The sequence below is a fragment of the Anolis sagrei genome, chromosome 5 (genome assembly GCF_037176765.1).
Source record: "Anolis sagrei isolate rAnoSag1 chromosome 5, rAnoSag1.mat, whole genome shotgun sequence".
Taxonomy (NCBI): Eukaryota; Metazoa; Chordata; class Lepidosauria; order Squamata; family Dactyloidae; genus Anolis; species Anolis sagrei.
This window is the reverse complement of record NC_090025.1, coordinates 4,023,122-4,049,241: the sequence shown is the minus strand read 5'-3', so window position 1 is coordinate 4,049,241 and position 26,120 is coordinate 4,023,122. Positions and strand designations below refer to the sequence as shown.

The 26,120-nt window shown below is 45.0% G+C and overlaps 1 protein-coding gene across 1 annotated transcript; it reads left to right on the top strand.

The window, feature by feature from the left end:
• Positions 1-11,389: 11,389 nt before the first annotated feature.
• Positions 11,390-25,829, top strand: INO80B (INO80 complex subunit B). Its single transcript, XM_067468458.1, has 5 exons — positions 11,390-11,529; positions 14,153-14,339; positions 16,423-16,541; positions 17,828-18,003; positions 20,047-25,829. The coding sequence occupies exons 1-5, from the start codon at positions 11,469-11,471 to the stop codon at positions 20,509-20,511; spliced, it is 1,008 nt and encodes a 335-aa protein (XP_067324559.1). The 5' UTR covers positions 11,390-11,468; the 3' UTR covers positions 20,512-25,829.
• The last annotated feature ends 291 nt before the right edge of the window (positions 25,830-26,120 follow it).

Genomic DNA, 26,120 nt, shown 5'->3' with positions numbered 1-26,120 from the left:
CCATAACATTATTTTCGTTGCTACTTCAGAACGGTAATTTTGCTACTGTTATGAATTGTCATGTAAACATCTGATATGCAGCAGCAGGATGTATTTTCAGTTTCTGGACCACATTTGGCACAAATACCCGATACGGCCAACATTTGAATACTGGTGGGGTTGGGGGTGATTGATGTTGTCATTTGGTAATGCTGGGGTTGCTGTGATTTATAGTTCACCTTAAATCAAAGAGACTTCTGAACTCCATCAATGATGGAATTGAATCAAACTGGGCACACAGAATTCCCATGACCAAGAGAAAATACTGGGAGGGTCTGGTGGACATTGACCTTGAGTTTTTGGAGTTGTAGTTCACCTACATCCAGAGAACACTGTGGACTCAAGCAATGATGGACCTGAATCAAACTTGGCACAAATACTCAATGTGCCCAAATGTGAACACTGGTAGAGTTGGAGAAAAAAGACCTTGCCATTTGGGAGTTGTAGTTGTTGGGATTTATAGTTCTTGGCATGCAGACCTCCCATGACCAACAGAAAATACTGGAAGGGCTTGGTGGACATTGACCTTGAGTTTGGGAGTTGTAGTTCATCGACATCCAGAGAGCATTGTGGACTCAAACACTGACCAAACTTGGCACGAATATTCCATATGCCCACATATGAACACAGATGGAGTTTGGGGAAAATAGACCTTGCCCTCTGGGAGTTGTGGTTACTGGGATGTATAGTTCACCTAGCGTCAAAAAGCATTCTGAACCCCACCAATGATAGAATTGGACCAAACTTTCCACACAGAAGCCCCATGACCAACAGAAAATACTATGTTTTCTGATGGTCTTTGGCGACCCCTCTGACACCCCCTTGTGACCCCCATAGGGGTCCTGACCCCCAGGTTGAGAAACACTGCTCTATCAGGTGTGGTCCAAGATTGCTGGTTGACCTACATTACCAGCTGCACATAATAATTACCAATATAAGGTTTTTCTTCAACACACACACACACACTTGGTCCTGCTACAACTTACTCTATCGCGTGTGGTCCAAGATTGCTGGTTGACCTACATTACCAGCTGCACATAATAATTACCATCATAAGGTTTTCTTCAACACACACACACACACACACTTGGTCCTGCTACAACTTACCCTATCGGGTGTGGTCCAAGATTTCTGGTTGACCTACATTACCAGCTGCACATCATAATTACCATCATAAGGTTTTTCTTCAACACACACACACACTTGGTCCTGCTACAACTTACTGTAACACTATCTCTACTGCCTTGAGCCTGAGCTTGGCTTCCCCCTCCTCCTCCCAGGCGGCACCTGTGGGTCTCCCCTTCCTCTTGCAGGTGCCAGGAAAGGTGAGTCCTGCGTGGGCTTTCCCGGAAGCCAGAGAGGGGTCTCCCTCATTGCAACATCCCCTTGCCCATCCTTGGAGGCACAGGAGCATCACCTCCCACCCATTCAGCTCCGGGACTCAGGGCTCCCTACTTTCCCTCTGCTTTGCCCACGGAGGGAGTCACGGGGGGGGGGGGGGACCCTCGTGTGGGAGGGTGGTGGTGCTGATGTCAGCTGATGGGGCCCTGCAAGGAGGAGGGGGCAGGGCAGGGCAAGGCAGGGCTGGTCTCCCCCACCCTTTCCCAGAGCCTGGCTGTGGGTTGCACAACTGGCCCCGAGGCAAAGCAAGGCCAGCTCAGAGCAAAAGCCAAGCCTTCCCCTTGGATCTTATCACAGGGGAAAAGGGGGGAGCAGAAGAGAAAGAGAAAGGGAAAGAGGGAGGGATGGAAGAGAAAGAAGAGAAGGAGAAAGTAGGGAAGGAAAGAGAGAAAGAAAGAGGGAGAAAATAGGGAAAGAAGGAAAGAAAGAGAGAAAGGATCAAATAATGAAGCATGGAAGAAGGGATGAAAGAAAGAATGAAAGAAAGAAAGAGAAAAAGAAGGAAAAGGGAGGGAAGGAAAGAAATAAGAAAATAAGGAAGGAGGGAGGAAAAAAAGAAAGAAAGAAAGGGATAAAATAAAGAAACATGGAAGGGAAGAAGGGGTGAAAGAAAGAAAGAAAAATGAAGGAAGGAAGGAAAGAAATAAATAAGGAAATAAGAAAGAAGGGAAGGAAAGAGAGAAAGAAGGAAGGGAGGGAGAAAATAGGGAAGGAAGGAAAGAGAGAAAGGATCAAATAATGAAGCATGGAAGAAGGGATGAAATAAAGAAAGAATGAAAGAAAAAAAGAAGAAGGAAGGAAAAGGGAGGGAAGGAAAGAAATAAGAAAATAAGGAAGGAGGGAGAAAAAAGAAAGAAAGAAAGGTATAAAATAAACATGGAAGGGAAGAAGGGGTAAAAGAAAGAAAGAAAGAAAAGGGAAGTAAGGAAAGAAATAAGGAAATAAGAAAGGAGAGAAGGAAAGAAAGAAAGGATAAAATAAAGAAACATGGGAGGGAAGAAGGGATGAAAGAAAGAAGGAATGAAAGAAAAGGGAAGGAAGGAAGGAAAGAAATAAGGAAATAAGAAAGGAGGAAAGGAAAGAAAGGAAGGAAGGATAAAACAAACAACCTGGAAGGGAAGAAGGGATGAAAGAAAGAAGGAATGAAAGAAAGAATGAAAAAGGAGGGAGGGAAGGAAATAAATATTAAAATAAAGAAAAATGAAAGAGAAGAAGGAATAAAAGAAAGAAAGAGGGAAGGAATGAAATAAATAAATAAATAAATAAATAAATAAGAAAGGAGGGAAGGAAAGAAAGAAAGGATAAAATAAAGAAACATGGAAAGGAAGAAGGGATGAGGGAAAGAAGGAATGAATGAAATAAATGAAGAAAAAGGGAAGGAAAGAAAGAAATAAGGAAATAAGAAATGAGGAAAGGAAAGAAAGAAAGGATAAAATAAAGAAACATGGAAGGGAAGAAGGGATGAAAGAAAAAAGGAAAGAAAGAATGAAAAGGAGGGAGAGAAGGAAAGAAATAAGGAAATAGGGAGGGAAGGAAAGAAAGGATAAAATAAAAGAACAAGGAAGGGATGAGGGAAAGAAGGAATGAATGAATGAAATAAAAAGAAAGGGAAGGAAAGAAAGAAATAAGGAAATAAGGAAAGAAAGGATAAAATAAGGAAACATGGAATGATAAAAGACAGAAAGAGGGAGGGAAGGAAGGAAGGAAAGAAGGAGAGAAGGAAAGGATAAAATAAAGAAACATGGAAGGGAAGGAGGGATGAGAGAAAGAAGGAATTAATGAATGAAAGAACTAAAGAAAAAGGGAAAAAAGGAAGGAAAGGAGGAAAGAAAAGATAAAATAAAGAAACGTGGAAGGGAAGAAGGGAAGAAAGAATACATGAAAGAAATAAGGAAGGAGGGAGGGAGGAAAGAAGGAACAAGAGAGGGAGGGAGCTTGAAAGGAAGGAAGAAGAAAAGAAAAGAGGAGGAAAGGAAAGATAAAGGGAGGGAAAAAGGAAAGGAAGATAGAGGTGGAAAGGAAGGAGAGATGGAAGAAGGAAGAAAAGAAGGAATGAAAAAGAAGACAGGAGGAATGAAAATGAAGGAGAGAAATAAGGAGGGAGGGAGGAAAGAAGACAGGGGGGTAAAAAGAAGGAAGAAAGAAGGAATGGAAAGAAAAAGAAGGAAGGAAGGAAGGAAGGAAGGAAGGAAGGAAGGAGAAGAAAATGAAAGAGAGAGAAGAAGGAAAGGAAAGAAAGAAAGATGGAAGGGGAATAGAAGAAAGGGAGGGAGGGAGGAAAAAAGAAACAAGATAGAGGAGGTAGCCTTGCCCCCGAGACCCTTGGCTAAAGAGAAACACAGCCTCAAGGAGGCAGCTCAAAGGTTTGGCTGTGATGAGGTGAAGAGACAGTCAGCCAAGGGCCTAAGTCCTGCAAGGAATGGCTTTGGCCTGGAGAAGATGAAAGAAAGTGGGGTGAGAGTGGGGTGACCTTTAAGCAGATCTGAAGGACTGAAAGAGGGAGTGACCTTGTTTCCTTCTGCTCCAGGAGTTAGGCCATGAACCCAGGGATTCGGAGGGCGAGAAAGGAGATTCCAGTTGGGGATCAGGATGACCCTCTTGACTGCAAGAGTGGGAGATGGGCGGCCTTGGAGGATAGTAGACTCCCCTTCCTTAGAAGTCTCCTTTGGGTCTCTCTTGGGGGTGCTAGGAAAAGGGTTGGACTAGATAACCTCTGGGAGATCTTCCAACATTGTGATTCTATGATTCAAAGGCTTTTTTGTGTGTTTCAGGAGCGACTTGAGAAACTGCAAGTTGCTGTTGGTGTGAGAGAATTGGCCACCTGCAAGGACATTGCCCAGGGGATGCCCAGATATTTGATATTTTACCGTCCTTGTGGGAGGCTTCTCTCACTTCCCTGCACGGCAGCGTTTCTCAACCTGGGGGTCAGGACCCCTCAGGGGGTAATGAGGGGGTGTTAGAGGGGTCGCCAAAGACCATCAGAAAACACAGTATTTTCTGTTGGCCATGGAGGTACTGTGAGGGAAGTTTGGCCCAATTCTATCGTTGGTGAGGTTCAGAATGCTCTTTCGTTGTAGATGAACTATAAATCCCAGCAACTACAACTCCCAAATGACAAGGTTTATTTCCCCCAAACTTCAGCAATGTTCACATATCAAGTATCTGTGCCAAGTTTGGTCTAGATCCATCATTGTTTGAATCCACAGTGTTCTCTGAATGGAGGTGAACTACAATTCCAAAACTCAAGATCAATGCCCAACAAAACCCAGTATTTTCTGTTGGTCATGGGAGTCCTGTGTGCCAAGTTTGGTTCAATCCTATAGTTGGTGGAGTTCAGAATTCTCTTTGATTTTAGGTGAACTAGAAATCCCAGCAACTACAACTCCCAAACGAGAAAACCAATCCTCCCTCAAACCCCACCAGTATTCAAATGTGGGCATATCGGGTATTTGTGCCAAACTTGGTCCAGTGAATGGAAATACATCCTGCATATCGGATGTTTACATTATGATTCATAACAGGAACAAAGTAGCAACGAAAATAATGTGATGTTTGGGGATCACCCCAACACGAGGAACTGCATTAAGGGGTTGCAGCATTCGGAAGGTTGAGAAACACTGCTGCATGGGGAGCTGGAGCTGACAGAGGGAGCTCATCCGCGCTGTCTCTGGATTCGAACCTGCAACCTGTTGGTCTTCAGTCCTGCCAACACAAGGGTTTAACCCATTGCACTACTGAGGGCTCCATATGATTCAAAACTGAAACTTAATGATTAGATTAATGTTTGTTTACTCGATGCCTTTCACGGAACTGCAAGACAAGCCAAAGCCAGTTCCATTGAACTGCAAGAGAGGCCACAGCAAGTCCCCTATGCCTTCCAAACCAGTCTCATGGGAGTTTTCAAGTTTGGCTTCTCTTCCTTTTGTTTCAACATGTCTTTGTATGCTTTTGCAATTGCATGTACAGTTGGGGCCACCACCCCCTTCCTTCCAAGGGCAGCTGCAAAGGAATGTGTTGGAAATCCAGGATGGGGAGTGCCCTCCCTGCTGTAGGCTGGTTGCTCCAGGCTTCTTTGAGCCTGGAAATTGCAGGACGGGGAGAGGTGGGGGAGTCCTGTAATATGGTCACATTCTCTCATCCACAAAGGAAAGAAAAATCCCCGCTTGGGATCTGAGGTGACTCCCCCCCCCCCCCCCCCCCCCCGGACTCTGTAAAAGATAGTTCATAGTTTTGCCAAGGACAACAGGCTGGAATGATCCCATAATCACCTATGTTTCCTCCTGTTTTTTATGAATGGACTCCAACTACTTAGTGCTCCCATGAACTTCCATGCACCCCCCCCCCCACACACACACACACCGTGAATGAGTTCTTATGAACTTTATAGGAACTTTTATAAACTCCTGCCAAACTTTATGAACTTTTATGGACTTTGGGAGGCTGACATGACTTCCCATTAGACCCTGCATGAGTCCCCCTTTTCCTTTGAACTCTGTGTATGCTCCCTTGCCCCATTCCTCATTCCCTATATGGAGAACAAGCCCTATGAGGAGCGGCTTAAGGAGCTGGGCATGTTTAGCCTGAAGAAGAGTAGGCTGAGAGGAGATATGATAGCCATGTGTAAATATGTGAGAGGAAGCCACAGGGAGGAGGGGGCAAGCCTGTTTTCTGCTTCCTTGGAGACTAGGACGCAATGGAACAATGGCTTCAAACCACAAGAGAGGAGATTCCATCTGAACATGAGGAAGAACTTCCTGACTGTGAGAGCCGTTCAGCAGTGGAACTCTGCCCCGGAGTGTGGTGGAGGCTCCTTCTTTGGAAGCTTTTAAACAGGGGCTGGATGACCATCTGTCAGGGGTGATTTGAATGCAATATTCCTGCTTCTTGGCAGAATGGGGTTGGACTGGATGGCCCAGGAGGTCTCTTCCAACTCTTTGATTCTATGATTCTATGTATGTCTATATAAGAAAATATGAAGGAAAGCAACTTTTTCATGAACCAGCAACTCATGTGTTGCAACTCAGAGTAAGCTTCACCTTGCTTCCAAACACCACCACACAAGAGCTGTAGTTTTATAGTTTATTGAGGAAAAAATCCAAGTCAAAATACAGAATAAGCAATGCAAAGTTCCAAAGATTTAGGTTAAATGCAGAATATAATTCCAAAGATCTTCAGGTAAAAACAGGAGGCACAATCCTATAGGCAAAGTTCAAAACAAAGTCCAAGGTACAAGCAATGAAACAATTGCCCCAAGTATCACAATACAAGAAATTCCAAGCGTGCTGCTTTCCAGGTTATTCCATGAAGCTTTCAGGCTAATAAGCTACGTTGAACTGACGCTTTCTCTTAGTTTGCAAGAAGCCTAAATACCTTTCTAACATGAAAACATTATGCTCTCACCAACATGAAAGCATTGCGATGACCTTTCCCCGAGCTGGCTTCTCGTCTGCCGGCCAGGCGAGAACTCCGCCTGACCCGCAAATCAAGACGAGCTTGCCGGGTCAGGTCACTATCAAGGCTTTCTGCACTTTCAGTATCAGCGTGGGAAGGAGGCAAATGCCTCCCCACCTGTTCGCTATCTCTTTCATTAAAATTCTTTTCTTCTGAGAACCACCGTGTTGACTCTACACTGTCTGTGGGAGCCTCAGAAAAAGACCTAGAAGCAGGCCCAGAGATCTGAGGCACAGAAAAAGAGCCAGGATTCTGAATCCCATCATCCTCATCATCAGAGAACATCTCAGTAACAACATCATGGCTCTTAGTTTCCAAACTTCCTGAGTCAATAATCCCCTAACAAAGGACTCAACCAGATCCACTTGCATGGACAATAAATAAATGACTCTATCTATCTGGACCTCGGAGGGCTGATAGCCAGGCCATACTGAATAATGGAGTCTATGGACATATTGGATCACCCAACACAAAGGACATTTACCCATCTGCGAGGAACCAGAGATTTGTCACTGCTTCCCTGCTGTGCCACATCCTGACCTCCGGAACTTATCTCTGCTTCATCAATAAACTCCATAATGCAGGATAATAAAAACAAAGGACCTGGACTCTCAGGGCCAAACAAAGATGTTAATTCAAAGGACAGAACAATAACTTAGACTGGGCTTGAGAGGCTGAAGTTATCGGGTCATTTTGCAAACAATGGTCATCTTAATTGTATCATTTACTCATTTACCTGCCTTGTCCACTTCCTGCCTCCTCATTGGCTGAGTGGCCAAAGTGGGGCTAGCGCTCTGATTGGACAGAACACGGCCTCCACGGACTGCTCCTCCCAACTAGCTGATGCTCCAATCAATCAGCATGAAGTCGGCTCAGGGGCAAGTGCAGGAAATTTGAATTTGACAGTTCTGTATTTCTATAAATATTGTGTTTCTCTGCCCAATTGGTCATGTCGGCTCCTGGGCAAATAATTGTGGTTGTCATCCATTACAGCTGGAATGAAATAAACATCTCGGTGGCTTTCCTTCAACTTGGTGAGACTTTATTTGGGTAAAAATAGGGAAAAATCTTTTTGGGTGCTTCTGGTCTCGCCAGGTGTCCCGGATCCTCTTTCTTAATGACCACAACTCAACACAACACTTCCCCAGGTAGGTCTGACCACAGCAAAAGAGTAAGGTTCTGTTGCTGCCTTTGTTGACACAGCTCAGTGTTGCCTTGGCTCTTTGCCACCATCCAACATTCCTCTAGGTCCTTTTGTCAATAAGTAATGGTGGGGCAGACGAAAGCATAGTCACACCATTAAACATTATTTTAGTTGCTCTCCTCTGGACACAGTCCAGCTTGTCAACATCTCCCTCAATTCTGGACACCTAATAATATGCTATTAACAGGGGATTTGGAAGACTGAGGGGCATCCTGTTGCATTTTGAATTCATTTATCTTTTTTCTCATCTCTTTAAAGAAATTCCCTGCATGTTTTGCCAATGTGTCCCGTCACAGCTCACACTAATAAGGAATGCCTGGAGGCTGGCAGTCATGGCCACCTCTGCGGTGGGCAGCCTGACTCACTCCCATGAGTCACTGGGTCATTTGTCTGCCACTGTGTGTCTTTTGGCCACAAACAGCCCTTCAGTCCTATAGGCAGTCTGGAGGGTTTTCCCCCTTTCCCTCTCGCTGCCCAGCCAAGAGAGAGGGACCAGCCATCCGTCCATGTTTTGAAAAATTCCCATGGAAACAGTGTCTGGAAACTCCTTTGCAATCACATTGTTTTCTCCCAATAGTTTTTGTCAAGCCATGAGCAATCTTTTATGGCCTTGGTAAGCGTCTCGTTGTGCAAGAATATCTCCTCCTGGCACAGTCAGGCGCCCCGAAGCCCACTGAAAAGCAGTGAAAGTGAACCTGGCAAATGGGACAATGGCCCCCCATCCCTCTTTCCAAGCAGCCTGAAGGCAAAGGCACACTGAGGTGGGGGGGGGGGGGGGAGAAGGAAAGGAAGTAGAGGAGAAAGAGGAAAAGGAGGAGAAAGGAAAAGAAGAGAAAATGGAAGAAAAGGAAAAGGAGAAAAGAAGGTAAAGAAGTAGAGGAGGAGGAAGGAAAGAAAGAAAGAAAGTAAAAGAGGATGAAGAAAAGAAAGGAGGAAAAGGAGGAGGAAAAGGAAAGGAAGTAGAGGAGAAAATGGAAGAGGAGGAAAAGGAGGAGGAGGACGGAAAAGAAGTAAAGGAAGAGGAAAGGGAGGAGGAGGGAAAGGAAGTAGAGGATAAACTGGAGAAGGAAAAGCAGGAAAGAAAGTAGGGGAGAGAAAGAGTACAAGAGAAAGAGGAGGAGAAGGAAATGAATTAGAGGATGAAAAGGAGGAGGAAGGAAAGGACATAGAACAAAAGAAGGAGGGTGAAGAACAGGAGAAAGAAGGAAAGAAAGTAAAGGAGGGAGAGTAGTAGGAGTTAGGAAAGGAAGTAGAGGAGGGAGAGGAAAGGGAAAAGGAGGATGGAAGGGAAGTAGAGGAGAAAAATGGGAAAGGAAAGGAAGTAGGGGAGAAAGAAGAGGAAAAGGATGAGAAATAAGGAAAGGTAGTAGAGAAGAAAGGGGAGGGGAAGAAAAGGAACTATAGAAAATGGAGGAGAAGGAAGGAAAGCATATAGAAGAAGAGAAGGGAAGGGAGAAGAACAGGAGAAAGAAGGAAAGAGAGTAGGAAGAAAAGGAGAAGAGGAAGGAAAAGCGAAGAGGAGGAGGAAGAGGAGGAAGTAGAGGAGGAAAATAAGCAGAAAGAAGGGAAGAAAATAGAGGAGGAAGGAGAAGGGAAGGAAACAGGAGAAGGAAAGAAGTAAAGGAGGAAGAAAAGGAAATAGAGGAGGGAAAGGAGGAGGAGGAAGGAAAGGAAGAGAAGGGGAAAGGATATAGAGGAGGTGGAGGTGGAAAGAAAGTAGAGGAAGAGAAGGAGGAGAAAGGAAAGACAGTAGAGGAAGATGATGAGGAAAGTAAATAGAGGAGGCTGAAGAAGGAAGTAGAGGAGGAAAAGGAGAAGAAAGGAAGTAGAGGAGAAAGAGGAGAAGGAAGGAAGGAAAAAGGAAGTAGAAGAGGAAGGAAGGAAAGAAAGAAAAAGGAAGTAGAGGAGGAAGGAAAGGAAATTGAAGAGGAAGTAGAAAGTGGAGGAGGAAAAGAAGGAGGAGTGGGAAGAACAGACGGAAGGCAAGGAGGTAGAGGAGAAAGAGAAGGAGGAGGAGGAGGAGGGAAATACATAGAAGAAGAGGAAGAAAGAAAGAAGGAAAAAGGAAGTAGAGGAAGAAAGAAAGTAAGTAGAAGAGGAAGAGGAGGAGTGGGAAGAACAGGAGAAAGAAGGCAAGGAAGTACAGGAGAAAGAGGAGGAGGAGGAGGAAGGAAATACATAGAAGAAGAGGAAGGAAAAAGGAAGTAAATGAGGAAGGAAAGGAAGTAGAGGAGGAAGAGAAGGAGGAGTGGGAAGAACAGGAGAAAGAAGGCATGGAAGTAGAGGAGAAAGAGGAGGAGGAAGGAAGGAAATACATACAAGGAGAGGAGGAGGAAAGAAAGGAAGGAGAAGAGGAAGAAGGAAGAAGAGGAGGAAGAGAAGGAGGAGTGGGAAGAACAGGAGACAGAAGGCAAGGAAGTAGAGGAGAAAGAGGAGGAGGAAGGAGATACATAGAAGAAGAAGAGGAGGAAAGAAGGAAAAGGAAGTAGAGGAAGAAAGAAAGGAAGTAGAAGAGGAATAAGGAAGTAGAAGAGGAAGAGAAGGAGGAGTGGGAAGAACAGGAGACAGAAGGCAAGGAAGTAGAGGAGAAAGAGGAGGAGGAGGGAGGGAGGAAATACATAGAAGAAGAAGAGGGGGAGGAAAGAAAGAAGGAAAAGGAAGTAGAGAAGGAAAGAAAGGAAGTAGAAGAGGAAGAGAAGGAAGAGTGGGAAGAACAGGAGAAAGAAGACATGGATGTAGAGGAGAAAGAGGAGGAGGAAGGAAATACATAGAAGAAGAGGAGGAGGAAAGAAGGAAAAGGAAGTAGAGGAAGAAAGGAAGGAAGTAGAAGAGGAATAAGGAAGTAGAAGAGGAAGAGAAGGAGGAGTGGGAAGAACAGGAGAAAGAAGACATGGAAGTAGAGGAGAAAGAGGAGGAGGAAGGAAATACATAGAAGAAGAGAAGGAAAGAAAGAAGGAAAAGGAAGTAGAGGAGGAAAGAAAGGAAGTAGAAGAGGAAGAAGGAAGTAGAAGAGGAAGAGAAGGAGGAGTGGGAAGAACAGGAGAAGGAAGGCAAGGAAGTAGAGGAGGAAGTCTGCCCTGGCAATTCCTCTTTTTATGCTGCAATGACAAACGGAACCAATCAGTTCAGGGGAAATGGCTTTCGAAGCGCAGAAAAGGACGGAAGGGTGTGAAGCGACGGAACTTCCGAGAGAGGCCCGGAAGTTGCTGCTCTTGTGTGAGTCTAAGAAGTGTAACTCTATGGAACGGCTTGCTGACCCTTCATCGCTCTGTAGTTTCTGAGCCGGAAGTACGTCACAGGCGGCCGTGTCCTTCCCAATTGCGGTCCCCTCGGGAACAAGAGCTGCGAAGCGGCGTTCCGGAGATCCGGAGCGATGAGCAAAGCGTGGCGGAGATCGGAAGCGGGCGGCGGGAGAATGGAGGGCGCCGGGAGGGGTAAGCAGAGCCGGGCAGGAAGGGAAGGAAGCGGCGGGGAGGCCTGCGTGGTCCCTTCCCACAAAGAAGAGAGCGTCTACACTGCAGAGTTAACGCAGTTTGACATCGCTTTTAACTGCCATGGCTCCAGGGTGTGTAACGCTGAGATTTGGCAGAGAAGGCCCAAAAGGCCTTGCAAAACTACATCTCCCGGGATCCCATACTCTTGAGCCATTGGTAGTTCAAGTGGTACCAACCCGCATTAACTCTACAGTGTAGATGCACCCAAAATGAATGTGAGACTTCTGCATCATAAGCCCCTTCTACACTACCATAATTGAAACCCTCATTATCTTCTTTGGACCGGATTATTTGGCAGTGTAGACTCATCTAATCCAGTTCAAAGCAGATGAGGGTTATTTGCTTTGATAATCTGGATTATATGGGGCCCTTCCACACAGCCTTTAATCCCAGAATATCTAGGCAGAAATTCCCACAGTATTTATTTATTTATTTATTTGGGGTTCTTTTACCCCGCCCTTCTCACCCCGAAGGGGACTCAGGGCGGCTTACAAAAGCAAAGGCACAATTTGATGCCTGCATCATAAAGACAATCAAACACAGAATTACATCAATACACAGTTAACAACAAATATACATTATAACCATAAAATCAATAAAATCAATAAAACCAAATACAAACCCAATTTCTCCTCTTACATGATCAGCGTTCGTTAACTCATAGATCTAGTTTTATGTTCCACTTCATCAATCCTGCTGGTCTTACTCGCCTGATTGTCTGATTTAATTATCAGAGTGCCCAAAGGCCTGGTCCCATAACCACGTCTTCACCCTCCTCCTGAAGGCAAGGAGGGATGATGATGCCCTGATTTCCCCCGGGAGTGAGTTCCACAGGTGAGGGGCCACCACTGAGAAAGCCCTGCTCCTCGTCCCCACCAGCCTCACTTGTGACAGTGGTGGGGTCTAGAGCAGGGCCTCCCCAGATGATCTCAAACTCCGGGGTGGGACGTAGAGGGAGATACGTTCGGACAGATACACTGGACCAGAACCGTACAGGGTTTTGTAGGTCAAAACCAGCACCTTGAATTGTGCTCGGAACTGAATCGGCAGCCAGTGGAGCTGGCACAGCAGGGGGATGGTATGCTCCCTGTATGACGCTCCGGTGAGCAATCTGGCTACCGCTCGCTGGACTAGTTGAAGTTTCCGAACAGTCTTCAAGGGCAACCCCACGTAGAGAGCATTGCAGTAGTCTATTCGGGATGTAACAGTATTTGCTTTGAACTGTGTTATCTGAGTTCACACTCAGATAACGTGGGATTTTCTGCCTTGATATTCTGGAATATTACTTACTTACTTAGGCGATCCCTCGTAGTCCGAGTAGGATTGTCCCCCAAGTTCGATGTCCTGGGGGTGGGTCCGTAGGTGACTGTGGAGCCCTATTCTTGACCTGCATCTTCTCCCACAGTGAAGGCACTGGTTTCCATCTGGAAGGCGGTCCTGGTAGGGGTTGACTTGACGCGCCTTCCTCCTGGCACGTTTCTCTTTCACCCTCCATTCGTGCCTCTTCAAATTCTGCAGCACTGTTGGTCACAGCTGAGCTCTAGCTGGAGCGCTCAAGGGCCAGGGCTTCCCAATTCTCAGTGTCTATGGCAGAGTTCTTAAGGTTGGCTTTGAGCCCATCTTTCAATCCCTTTTCCTGTCCACCAACATCCTGCTTTCCATTCTTGAGTTCGGAGTAGAGCAACTGCTTTGGGAGACGGTGGTCGGGCATCCGGACAACGTGGCCAGTCCAGCGGAGTTGATGGCGGAGGAGCATCGCTTCAGTGCTAGTGGTCTTTGCTTCTTCCAGCACACTGACATTTGTCCGCCTGTCTTCTCAAGAGATTTGCAGGATTTTCCTGAGGCAGCACTGATGGAATCATTCCAGGATTTGCATGTGACGCCTGTAGACAGTCTACGTTTCGCGGGCGTATAGCAGGGTTGGGAGGACAATAGCTTCGTAAACAAGCACCTTGGTCTCCCTATGGTTGTCCCGGTCCTCAAACACTCTCTGCTTCATTCGGGAAAATGCTGCACTCACAGAGCTCAGGTGGTGTTGTATTTCGGTGTCGATGTTGACTTTGGTGGCGAGGTGGCTGCCAAGGTAGCAGAAATGGTCCACATTTTCTAATGTTACACCATTAAGCTGTATCTCTGGCATTGGAAAGGGATTGGCTGGTGACTGCTGGAAGAGCACTTTGGTTTTCCTGATGTTCAATGACAGGCTGAGCTTCTCATATGTTGCAATATAGGGCTATGTAGAAGCTTGCCTATGCCCGGTGTAGAGCATGAGAAACTATGTTTTGCTTCTAAAGAAATTGGTCCGCCACAACATTTTGTTGTCCCTGATTTGTAACAAGAAGCTGTCATTTGGACAGAGGATAGGAAAAAGAAATGGTTTTCCATCAAATACGTCTCGTCTTCACCATTTTTAATTTATATGCTGAATATATCATGCACAAAGCAGAGGAAAGAGATGTGCACACTGGAGGAATTAGCAACAGGAGCTATTGCAGCCCAGGTGATTTGGTGCATTCTAAGCTCTGCAGTTGGTAGCCTTCTTGCTTTTCTCAAACCCTTGCAGGCGATGAGGATGAGTCCAACAGCCATGGGTCCCACAAGAAGAAGCACAAGAAACACAAGAAAAAGCATAAGAAGAGACACCACCGTGAGGACGGAGGCCTGTTGGCAGCGGAGACAAGCCCTGCTCCCCCAAAGCCTCAGCTGAAGCTCAAAATCAAGCTGGGAGGACAGATCCTGGGCACCAAGAGGTAAGGCGGAGGCGCAGGGATCAATAGCGCTGGGCAGAAAGAGCAATTGAGGGACACGTTGTGTTGGAACTCAACCACAACCTGCACAAGTTTATATTCCTCATCAAGGAATTGGATATAGGTAGATTAGTTGGCAGAGAAAGCCTCCCCCCCTTGCCCTCTTTGTCTGCCTCTCTCTTTCTCTCTTCCTATTTTTCTTTGTTAGACTGATAGGTTATAACTGCGAATTTTAATACTGTTACATTTATTAATGTTTGCATATTTGCATATTTCTTTTCAGACAGGCTTTTAAAGATGGAGATGTTTTTTAACTTTGAATATGTTTTTAATTTTTTTAGTGCTGCTCGTGTTTAATTCTGTTTTAATTGTTGCATATTTATTTATTTATTTATTATTTACTTTGCTTGTATACCGCAATTTTTTAGCCTTCTAGGCGACTCAACTTGGTTTACAACAAGAGCAAAAGTCAATCCAACAGCATACAAAATTTAAAAACCATTAACAGCATAATATACAAAATGACACATCAATAACAACACATTAACATCTCGTAACTAGAATCGTGATCCAATTCATCTTCCATAATTCCGTTTCCTATATTCATCGTGCACATTGCATTGTTTAACCGAACGCCTGTTCGAACAGCCAGGTTTTTCGTTTTCTTCGAAACACCATTAACGAAGGGGCTGATCTAATGTCAATGGGAAGGACAATCCCACCGGGATTGTGGTGCAGCTGGCTGAGTGTCAGTTGCATTAAGATCACTCTGATCACTCTGGTCATGAGTTCGAAGCCAGCCTGGGTTGGAGTGGGTTTCCAACCAATTGTGTGTAGCCTGTTGTCGACCTTTGCAACCCGAAAGACAGTTGCATCTGTTAAGTAGGAAAATTAGGTACCACCTTAAAGTGTGGGGAAGCTAAATTAATTTATGAGGCCATAAAGAAGACTCCAGCAGACCGTTCCAGCGGGTAAGCATGCGGGGAATGCGGAAGTACTTCATCAGCATCGCAGATGGACGATGAAAGCGACAGCTCCCCTGGCGGCCAGAAAAAGTTAAATAGCCTCTGTGTAGGTCTGTATATAGAGGCTATTTAGACATACACAGAGGCTATTTAACTTTTTGTATGTATGTCTGTATATGGAGCCCCCGGTGGCGCAGTGGGTTAAAGCACTGAGCTGCTGAGCTTGTTGATCGAAAGGTCACAGGTTCGATTCCGGGGAGCAGCGTGAGCTTCCGCTGTCAGCCCTAGCTTCTGCCAACCTAGCAGTTCGAAAACATGCAAATGTGAGTAGATTACTAGGTACCGCTCCTGCGGGAAGGTAACGGCGCTCCATGCGGTCATGCCGGCCACATGACCTTGGAGGTGTCTACGGACAACGCTGGCTCTTCGGCTTAGAAATGGAGATGAGCACCACACCCCAGAGTCAGACATGACTGGACTTAATGCCAGGGGACTATCTTACCTACCTATGTCTGTATATGTATGTCAAAAATTGGCATTGAATGTTTGCCATATATGTGTACACTGTAATCCGCCCTGAGTCCCCTGCAGGGTGAGAAGGGCGGAATAGAAATACTGCAAATAAATAAATAAATAAATAAATAAGCAACAATTAAAATTTGCATGGAGAGACAAGGTGTCTCCAAAGATATAGAGACAGAGCCAACTAAGCCCTTACTTTCCTATCTAGAAAATGTAGTTCTTTCAGTAAAGTCTTTTGTAAGGTTTAAAGCTTGACTCTGCTCCTATAATTGCTGAAGCTCTTTCTTTCTACCGCTGTTCCAAGAAGCTTCTGATTTGCTAAAACTACAGCTGCTGATTTTTGATAACTACCAAAACATAGGACGTGTGATGTTGATGGGAAGGGGTGTAGGTCGGTCCATGTTTGGTTCAGCTTAACCTAAGAAACCTTCCAAGTATCTGAAAGAGAGGCACACTGAAGTTCAGGAACACCCTTGTGGGTCTGTTGCTTTGCCTGGCTCTTTCCAGCCCAGTTCAGAGTTGGGCTTGGCTAGGCTGCAAATCTCTTCCCGGTCCCTTTTGTCATTCTAGTTTTGACTTGGTGGCTCTTTTCCTCCTAGTGTGCCAACCTTCACCGTCATCCCCGAGAGGCCCCGCTCCCCGTCCCCACTGATGGTTGTGGATGATGAGGAAGAGCCCATGGAAGGTGTGCCCATTGAACAGTATCGAGCTTGGCTGGGTGAGTGGAAGAGGATGCTTTCCCTGTGGTGCTTCTTGGGTATGGTTGTCTGAGGGGCCGGGGGAAGAGAAAATAACTTTTCAGGATCCCATGGGTAGACAGAACTGCTCACCCCTTTTCTGCCAGACAGCCCAGCTGCTAGACTGCTTTCTTGGGGAGTAAGCTTGGATGATGCTCCTTGACCCCAAGAAGTGTGTTGCACTCCAGGTGAGGAAGCCCTCTGACTTTAAACACCACACAGCTGAGTGAAAATGCAAGCAGTTTATTGAAGATATTTAAAAGCAGTAGCAGTAAAAGCAGTAACGGCACTCCATGCAGTAATGCCAGCCACATGACCTTGGAGGTGTCTACGGACAACGCCGGCTCTTCGGCTTAGAAATGGAGATGAGCACCACACCCCAGAGTCAGACATGACTGGACTTAATGTCAGGGGACAACCTTTACCTTTTACTAGCAGTCAAAAGCAATCCACAAAAATAGGTAAATCCAATTAGGTAGAAAGATAGATAGAAACGAATAGTCCAGGAAATTAGTCCATCAGACTTCATGAAAACAAATACTGGAACTTCCAAGGTAAAACCCCATGAATTGGACAAGGCACTTAACACAGGAATCTATCCAAGGCAAGGCTTCCAGGGACCTGAGATGAAGTCTTGACTCAGTTGCAACGTTGCTTCGTCTGGCTACAGATTCTGTACTTGACACTTTTTATCCCACTTTTATCCTCCATATCCCAAGCAGCCAGGAATGTATTTCTTTTCAGCCTTGAATCTGTTATCAGTCTCTCCCGCAATCTGGCAGAGAGCCTGGTTTGTTTTTCTTTGCTGACTGAAAGCATTTCTCCTATCTACTGGCTCATTATTTTCAGCAGCTGGCCCATTGCCATTTTCTGCATCTAGAGCAACCTCATCATTAGACATATGAACCTCATTGTCACTCCCAACATCCAGAGTACACTGATTATTAGACATAATCACAGGCTAAACCCCAACAAAGTGGAGGATTGGTGATCTCATGAAGAGATACAGGCTTGGATCATTAGGACAGAACTAGATGGTAAAAACATGCAAAACAAGACTAAAGATGAATGTATACCATGCAGGGGGCAAACTTGGGCCCTCCAGGTGTTTTGGACTTCAACTCCCACAATTCCTAACAGCCTACTGGCTGTTAGGAATTGTGGGAGTTGAAGTCCAAAACACCTGGAGGGCCCAAGTTTGCCCCTTGCGTGGTATAGACACATTGCTTCCAAAGACCCCCCTTCATTTACACTTTTCTATGGCCAGATGAAGACAGCAACCTGGAGCCCTCCCCTCTGCCAGAGATTGACGCCGAAATGGGTTTCCCGGCCCGTGAAGAGGAGGAAGAGCAGCGCTGGCTGGATGCCCTGGAGAGGGGCGAGCTGGACGACAACGGGGAGCTCAAGAAGGAGGTGGACGAGTCTCTCCTGACAGCCAGGCAGGTGAGGAAACACTGTGTCTTTTGGGTTGGAGGAAGCAAAGCGCATGCCAGGATGAGGCATGCGGTGGTTGGGAAGCCTTGCAGACCTGGAAGGCAAGTATGGATTTGGGGCAGACCACATTGCCCCTTTAGTCCTTCTGTATATATGTCCCCTTCCTGAATGGGGTTCTTGATCAGGGTGTTGGAATAGGAAGCAGAGTGGCTGGATTGCTCAGCCCTGTCAGAAATAACAATAAAACAGTCTCGTCAATGGACGAGACTGTTTTATTGTTTTAATGATTTTTTATTGCTTTTGGATGTACTTTTTAAACTTGATTTATTTCTAATTGTAGTGTATAATTGTTTGTACTAGCATTGAATTTTGCCATTACTTGTTATACACTGACAAGACAGACAACTGTACATAAATAGAGGTATATATAGGCATTCCCATCTTAGGCATCTTGGAGGCTGTGCTCGGTCCTGGCCACAGGGAGTGCTATTGCTCCACTTTTCCCTGCCGAAGAGCTTTGTTCATAACTTCCTCCTTAATCGAATCATTGGCTTTTTTCTGGCATGGGTATCTTAAATACCTCTCCGCTTAAGCAGTACCTATTTATCTATTTTTATTTATTTATTTACGACATTTCTATGCCGCCCTTCTTGCCCCGAAGGGGACTCAGAGCAGCTTACAAAATATATATAATATAATATATTATATTATTAGCATAGTACAATATCAGTATTATATATTACTATATTGTATTATACCATTATATTGTAATATTATTAGTAATATTACATGTAATATAAATATATATATTATAATATCATCTTATTAGTATTATATTGCATTACATTACAATATTAAAGTATGTATTATATTATTAGCATAGTACAATATTAGTATTATATATTACTATATTGTACTATACTTATTGTAATATTATTAGTAATATTACATGTAATATAAATATATATAATTATAATATCATCTTATTAGTATTATATTGCATTACATTATAATATTATAAATATATGTATATACAATATATTATATTATATTACTAGCCGTCCCCTGCCACGCGTTGCTGTGGCCCACTCTGGTGGTCATGGGGGTTCTGTGTGGGAGGTTTAGCCCAATTCTGTTGTTGGTGGAGTTCAGAATGCTCTGTGATTTTAGGTGAACTACAAATCCCAGCAACTACAACTCGCAAATGTCAAGATTCTATTTTCCCCAAACTCCACCAGAGTTCACATTTGGGCATATTGAGTATTCGTTAAGAGTTTGGTCCATTGTTTGAGTCCACAGTGCTTTCTGGATGTAGGTGAACTACAACTCCAGAACCAAAGGACACTGCCCACCAAACTCTTCCAGTATTTTCTGTTGGTCATGGGAGAACTGTGTGCCAAGTTTGGTTCAATTCCATCGTTGGTGGGGTTCAGAATGCTCTTTGATTGTAGGTGAACTATAAATCCTAGCAACTACAACTCCCAAATTACAAAATCAATGTTTTTGAGTGAGGGACATACATTGGGTTGTTAGGTGACAAATTTGGTGTCAATTCGTCCAGTGGTTTTTGAATTCTGTTAAACCCACAAACTAACATTGTATGTTTATTTATATAGATTGTAGTGTATATAATTGTAATTGTACTGGCATTGAATTTTGCCATTACTTATGTGTAAACCGCTTTGAGTTCCCCTCAGGGGTGAGAAAAGCGGTATACAAATACTGTAAATAAATAAACAAATAAATAAATAATATTAAAAATTAACTAGGTATTTTTAATTACAAAAATGTGAGTCAAGCCCTAAAAAGGTTAAATGGATGCAATGACTCAGCAAAATCTGCAGTTCTATATAAGTAGGTGTGCCTGTAGCTTAGTAGCCATCAGTCCGAGGTAAACCTCAGTGGGAGGTAGGCCTTAGTCTATGAGAGAAGTCTCTGTGTGAGATGGGCCTCAAAGTATGAAGATGGCCTGGTGAGAGAAGCTCCAGGTTGAAGGCCTCATAGGTCAATGGTTCACTCACTCACCTTCTCTCCTTCTGCGTCTGCTTCCAGAAAGCCCTTCTGCACAAGCAGCAGAGCCAGCCGTTGCTCGAGCTGCCCATGGGCTACAAAGCCAAGGAGCTGACGGAGGAGATGCTGGTCAAGCGGGAGGAGCGAGCCCGCAAGCGGCGCCTGCAGGCCGCCAAGAAGGCCGAGGAGAACAAGAACCAGACCATCGAGCGCCTGACCAAGACCAGCAAGGCCAAAGTGAAGACCCTGCGGGAGCGCAAGGCCAAAGGGGCCGTGGTGCCCACCGTCTCCTACCGCAATGCTGCCGACGGGATCACGGTCTCCTTCCCCCCGGGGGCCCCTCTGCCCCTGCTGCCCTCCGCCTTGCCCCCTGTGCCTCCGCCCACGCCTTGCGGGGTCGCCGGATGCCCCAACCTCAAGCGGTACTCCTGCTCTCACACTGGGGTGCCCCTCTGCAGCCTGGCGTGCTACAAGAAGAACCTTCTGCTCCGGGAAGTGGCGGCCTAGATCCCTCGACTCTCTGGCTTAATGGGGACTTTCTGCTGCTCGTGTTTAGATGCACTTCCAGGAGTCCCCTGTGATCCTGGAGAATGTGTGGAAAAGAGCATTTGGGGGAGCTGTCTTCCACAACGAGGAATGGACATGAGGTGGGATGCATTCCGTGGTCAGCCGGGCTAAAGAAGGCCATATGTAGCAATGGGAGAGACAAAAGCACCTGTCACGCTGTACTCAAAGGAAGCTCCCCATAGAATAATGTGGACCCACCTTATTGTGGTCCCTCTGTGCCAGCACAGTAGGTTAGTGGGGTGTCAACAGCCCTTGAGCGCCTTCTTGTGGGACTGAGACACTGCCATGAGGGACCGGTGTTCCCCTTTGATGTCAGCAAGGGCCTCCTTGCTAGCCCTCTTCCTCCTTCTGGAAATTGGAGGAAGCTCTGTGTTGCATCCCAGTTCAAGAAACGAGATCATAAGATTAAATCCACCACACTGGACTGTAGGAAAAGCAATCCTTGTTTATTGATGAAAAATTGGTTACAATAGAAAGGTAAATGCAGAGTCAAAAAGCCACAGAAAAACACAGCAGTCAGTAGAATCTCTGAACTTGAGCAAAACTTCAAAAGCCACAAAACAATAACCAGGAGTCTGTTAGCCTTTTACTAACCATGAACTTGGAAACTAGAAGCCTCTGGGATTACTGGCCATGGAACACAGGAATTCTGCCAAGACACAGCCACAGTCCCAAACGTTGCTTGATCTAAAGAGGCACCCGGCAGGAGGCCTCTTAAACCAAAGAAGCTATTCTTTGAAACGCCCCTTGATTTTTCCGTATGGGCCTCTTTCTCCTGTAAGCACTGTGACCTTCGTAGAAACTGGGAAACATTTCTGTCTCTGACTATCTGTTCTCTTCGGTCCTCATTAGAAACCCCAGGTGGAGAGATATCACGGCTAACTTCCAAAACATTTTCCTCCAGCTGTTGAGTTTCCTTTTCATCCCCGCTGACCTCTGCATCAACAACAGATTCCACACTGTCAGGGTCAGGGAGAGCTTGCTCAGTTGGAAAAACTATCAGAGAATCCTGTTCACACAGATCAGGATCAGGCTGAACCCCAACACTCTGTTTCACTTGGCTGGACTCTGCAAGTGGTTCCTTTTTGCGGTGTTTATTGCAAGCTTGGTGAACCCCAGGAGGCTGATTATTCCCTCCTCCGCTTGCTGCAAGAGGAGAACAAGAAGGGCTAACTTCCAAGGAGACCAGCTTTCAGAAAGAGCTTCCAAAGGAATGGCTGCAAGGGCTGATGCTTCCTTGAAGCCGCTCACCTTTTGGAGGTCTTATAATTACCTGATCTCTGTCACACCAAGGGCACAGCTGAAAATTTGAGTGGGAAAATGCACTGATGTATGTTGGGGTGGTCGTAATTGGAGTTGCTCCCTAGGCATGTGCAATCCATGGTTCGAAAGTACTTACAAAACTCGTTGTGTCTCAGAATAAGATTCACCTTGCTCTCTACAACAAACCAGCCAGAGTTGTGAGGTATATAGTTTATTGTGAGGTTTTCAAACAAAAGGCAGTTCATAAGCAGTGAAAAGATCAATAGTACAGGTTATAATCCAATATAATCCATATTGCCCAAAGCAGGAGACTTGAAGCACAGGTTCAGTGTAAAGTCCATGAAATAGCATGAAGTATGAAGCCGCCTTTCCCAAGGCCCGGAGCTGGAGCTAGCCTTAAAGCAACGTTGGAACTGACACCGAGAAATCCCCAGAGCAGAGCATATATTCACTAAACATCAAAACAAGCAGCTTTCCCACCAAACTGATGATCTCAACACTTGGCCGCAATCCGTGGGCTCCGTCTCAACACCTGGGCACCTTGACCTTGGTTCTCAGCGTCTGCCATATCAGCCGCATTCCTTTCCTGTGAGAACAGCGGCCTCTCTACAGATACAGGCCGTGACTGAGAAAACTGAAAACCAACATCATCAGCTGCACTCTCTGCACTCTCACTCTCATCCCCATCATGCTGTTGTTGTTGAACCACAACACTACTAAAGTTCTGGTGGTGAAAACTAGTGGGCGCTGGTGCTTTGCTTCTACAGTGTTGCTAAAGTTCTGGTGGTGAAAATTTCAGAACTGTGACACAACTTTCAAAATTTCATTATTGGTGATTTTTATGACAGAACCTATTAGGACCATGATGGCAAACCTATGACACGCGTGTCAGCACTGACATGCGTAACCATTTTTGATGACACGCGGCCATATACTTTTGTGAGACCTTATTCTCAGTGTTAACTCTAACACAACTTTCAAAAATTCATTATAAATGGCAGTTCCTAATACAGTGATGGGCGACCTTTTCAGCTTGGTGTGTCAAAATTCACCAAAAAAGCGAGCATAATCCAGGTGTGGTGCCACTTTGAGAAAAACAACAACATAATTTTGCGATAGTTATCGTTTAAATAACAAAAAATGCATAATTGTAATATATATCCGTATTTAATAACCCAAAAACTAATTATTTAACTTACCTGCTTAGGGTTGTAACCCAGAGCAGGAAACGAGACCCTAAGATAACAATCCACCACACTTGACTGTGGGGAAAAACAATCCCTTTTTATTGATGAAAATGGCTACAAAATAGAGGAAAATGCAAAGTCAAAAAGCCACTGTAAAATTCAGCAGTCAGGAATATCCATGAACATCCAAAAGCAACACTGTAAGAACCTGGAACCTGTTAGCAAACCACTAACCGTACTTGGAGCACTAGAAGCCTCTTGGGATGTAGGCCATGGGAAACAGGGAAATCTGCCAAGGAAAGGCCTCAGTCGATGCCTGATCTAACGAGACAACCGGGCGAGAGGCACTTAAAACTGAAAAAACTATTTCGTGACATGCCTCCAGGCTTTGAATCCTGAGCTTCCTTTTCCCTTAATCTGCTTGACCTTCGCAGACTCTGCGATTCACTCCTGTTTTTCCAAATCTGTCCTTTTCTATCCTCATTAAGGAAGCCAGGTGTTAACTCCTCTGGAGAGCTATCACCACTTGGCTCTGCAACTGTTTCGTGACACGCCTCCAGGCTTTGAAGCCTGTGCTTCCTTTTCCCTTAATCTGCTTGACCTTCACAGACTCTGCGATTCACTCCTGTTTTTCCAAATCTGTCCGTTTCTATCCTCATTAAGGAAGCTAGGTGTTAACTCCTCTGGAGAGCTATCACCACTTGGCTCTGAAACAGTTTCACTTTCTAAGCCACTGACCTCAGAATCAACATTTTCATTACCATCAGGGAAAAATACATGTTCAGTAGCATCAGGAAATACAATCAGAGAATCAGGTTCAGGTTCACACGCAGGCTGAACCCCAACACTTAGTGACTTCTTTGTTCATCCTTCAGTCGGTTTCTTTTGTTGGTCTTGATATTATTTAACTTGTGAGGGTTGCCGTTAACGAAGATAACTGAGTGGGAGGGGAAATTCTTTAACTAAGCTGCTTATTAGTGACTTTTTTTGTTGCTGAATTTCATGGACTAAATCTTCAATTGAAGGTTGGCATTTTGTACACTTCAAGCCCAAGCAAGTGCTACTAACATCATCTGTCAATCTGTTTCTTTTGATGGATTTGATATAATTTAACACTGAGAATAAGGTCTCACAAAAGTATATGGCCGTGTGTCATCAAAAATGGTTACGCGTGTCAGTGCTAACACGCGTGTCATAGGTTCGCCATCATGGTCCCAAAAATCACCGATAATGAAATAATAATAAAATTTTGAAAGTTGTGTTAGAGTTCTGAAATTTTCACCACCAGAACTTTAGCAACACTGTAGAAGCAAAGCACCAGCGCCTCCTAGTTTTCACCACCAGAATGCATTTGTCTACTTGTAACAAGGAGAGGGATATGCCACCAGCACTGGGACAAAACAGGCCTTATCTTGGGAAGGACAGAAAGGAAAGGATGAGACTCTTCCAAGGCAGGGCTGGTGCGTTCCCTCCAGGAGAGAAGCACCATCCCTTGAGCTTCAAAACTGGGGCTTAGTTGGGACATAAGAGATTGTCTCTAGCCTCATAAGGACAGAGTCCTGGCAAGTCTTTTTGGGTTTGTTTACTCCTCTGAGAACACCGAAGGGGTGCGCTTGGGCAGTCCCTAGTATATACCTAATGTTTGAGAGACATTACAAAGAAAGAGTGATTAGACCAAGCTTCTGAAGTGGTGTCTCCCCTTCTGTTTTGGGGTACCAAGACTGGGATGCGAAGTGGAATTATTAGGGAAACCTGAGATGCTTTACAGACAGCTGATGGGCAAAGAGCATATTGTGAGAAGAGCTCTGCTAGTCTGCCCTTCTTCTCTTTACTGTGAAGGAGCCTCAAATGCCTAGGTGGACACTTTCCATTGCAACCATTAAACACCTCCTGGCATTTGGATGGTTCCTAATTCTAATACCTTTTTGAAAAAGCTGTTCTTCCAAGTTGTGTCTGTATTTTTATAATAAATTGGTACCTAACCAGCCTGATTTTTTTTATGCATGAATAACTCATCCATCAAGATGTCTCTGATTCGATAAACAGGTTGTTTGGTTTGGTTCACCCAATTTAAGTTCTCAAAGCTATCCCATAGTAGAATAATGGTAAGTTTTAGAAATCATTTAACACTGGTGGGACCCTGTGAAATAGTGTGAAAAGTGAAGCTAGCTCAGACATTGGCAAACTTGGGCTGGCCTATGTAGTTGACTGCCAATGCCCCCCTCTATCAGTGGCAGCCATCAGCCACCTCCCAATTCCAACTGGAAGAGGTAATTGTCACGATGCCAAGGCTCTGCCGGTCCGCAGGCAGAGGTGAACCAAACCAAACATCCAGCTTGTGTTACGCTGTTTAATTAAAGCAGCACTTACTGTCTTTTGGGGTTTGTTTACTCCTCTGAGAACACAGAAGGGGTGCGCTTGGGCAGTCCCTAGTTTATACCTAGTGTTTGAGAGACCTTACAAAGAAAGAGTGATTAGACCAAGCTTCTAAAGTGGCGTCTCCCCTTCTGTTCTGGAGTACCAAGACTGGGATGCAAAGTGGAACTATTAGGGAAACCTGAGATGCTTTAGAGACAGCTGATGGGCAGAGAGCATATTGTGAGAAGAGCTCTGCTAGTCTGCCCTTCTTCTCTTTACTGTGAAGGAGTCTCAAATGCCTAGGTGGACACTTTCCATTGCAACCATTAAACACCTCCTGGCATTTTGATGGTTCCTAATTCTAATACTTTTTTTTGAAAAAGCTGTTCTTCCAAGTTGTGTCTGTACTTTTATAATAAATTGGTACATAACCAGCCTGATTTTTTTAAATGTGTGAATAACTTATCCAGCAAGATGGCTCTGATGCTGAAGTCGAACATGACCGCCGTCCCCATAAAAGATAGTAACTTATCGTTTTGCTAAGGACAAGAACACCAGACTGGATAATAAGGGTGAAGCCTTGGTCAATTTGCCAAGACACTAACAACAACAAGGACCCTTCCCATGTTAGATAGTGTGCTGGTACAGCTGTACCAGAAGCTCCCACTTTATTTGCCTTGTATTAAGTGTTGTGATTCTGCAGAAGGGTGGCTTCCTGTTAAAGTTTGCAGTTATAGGGCA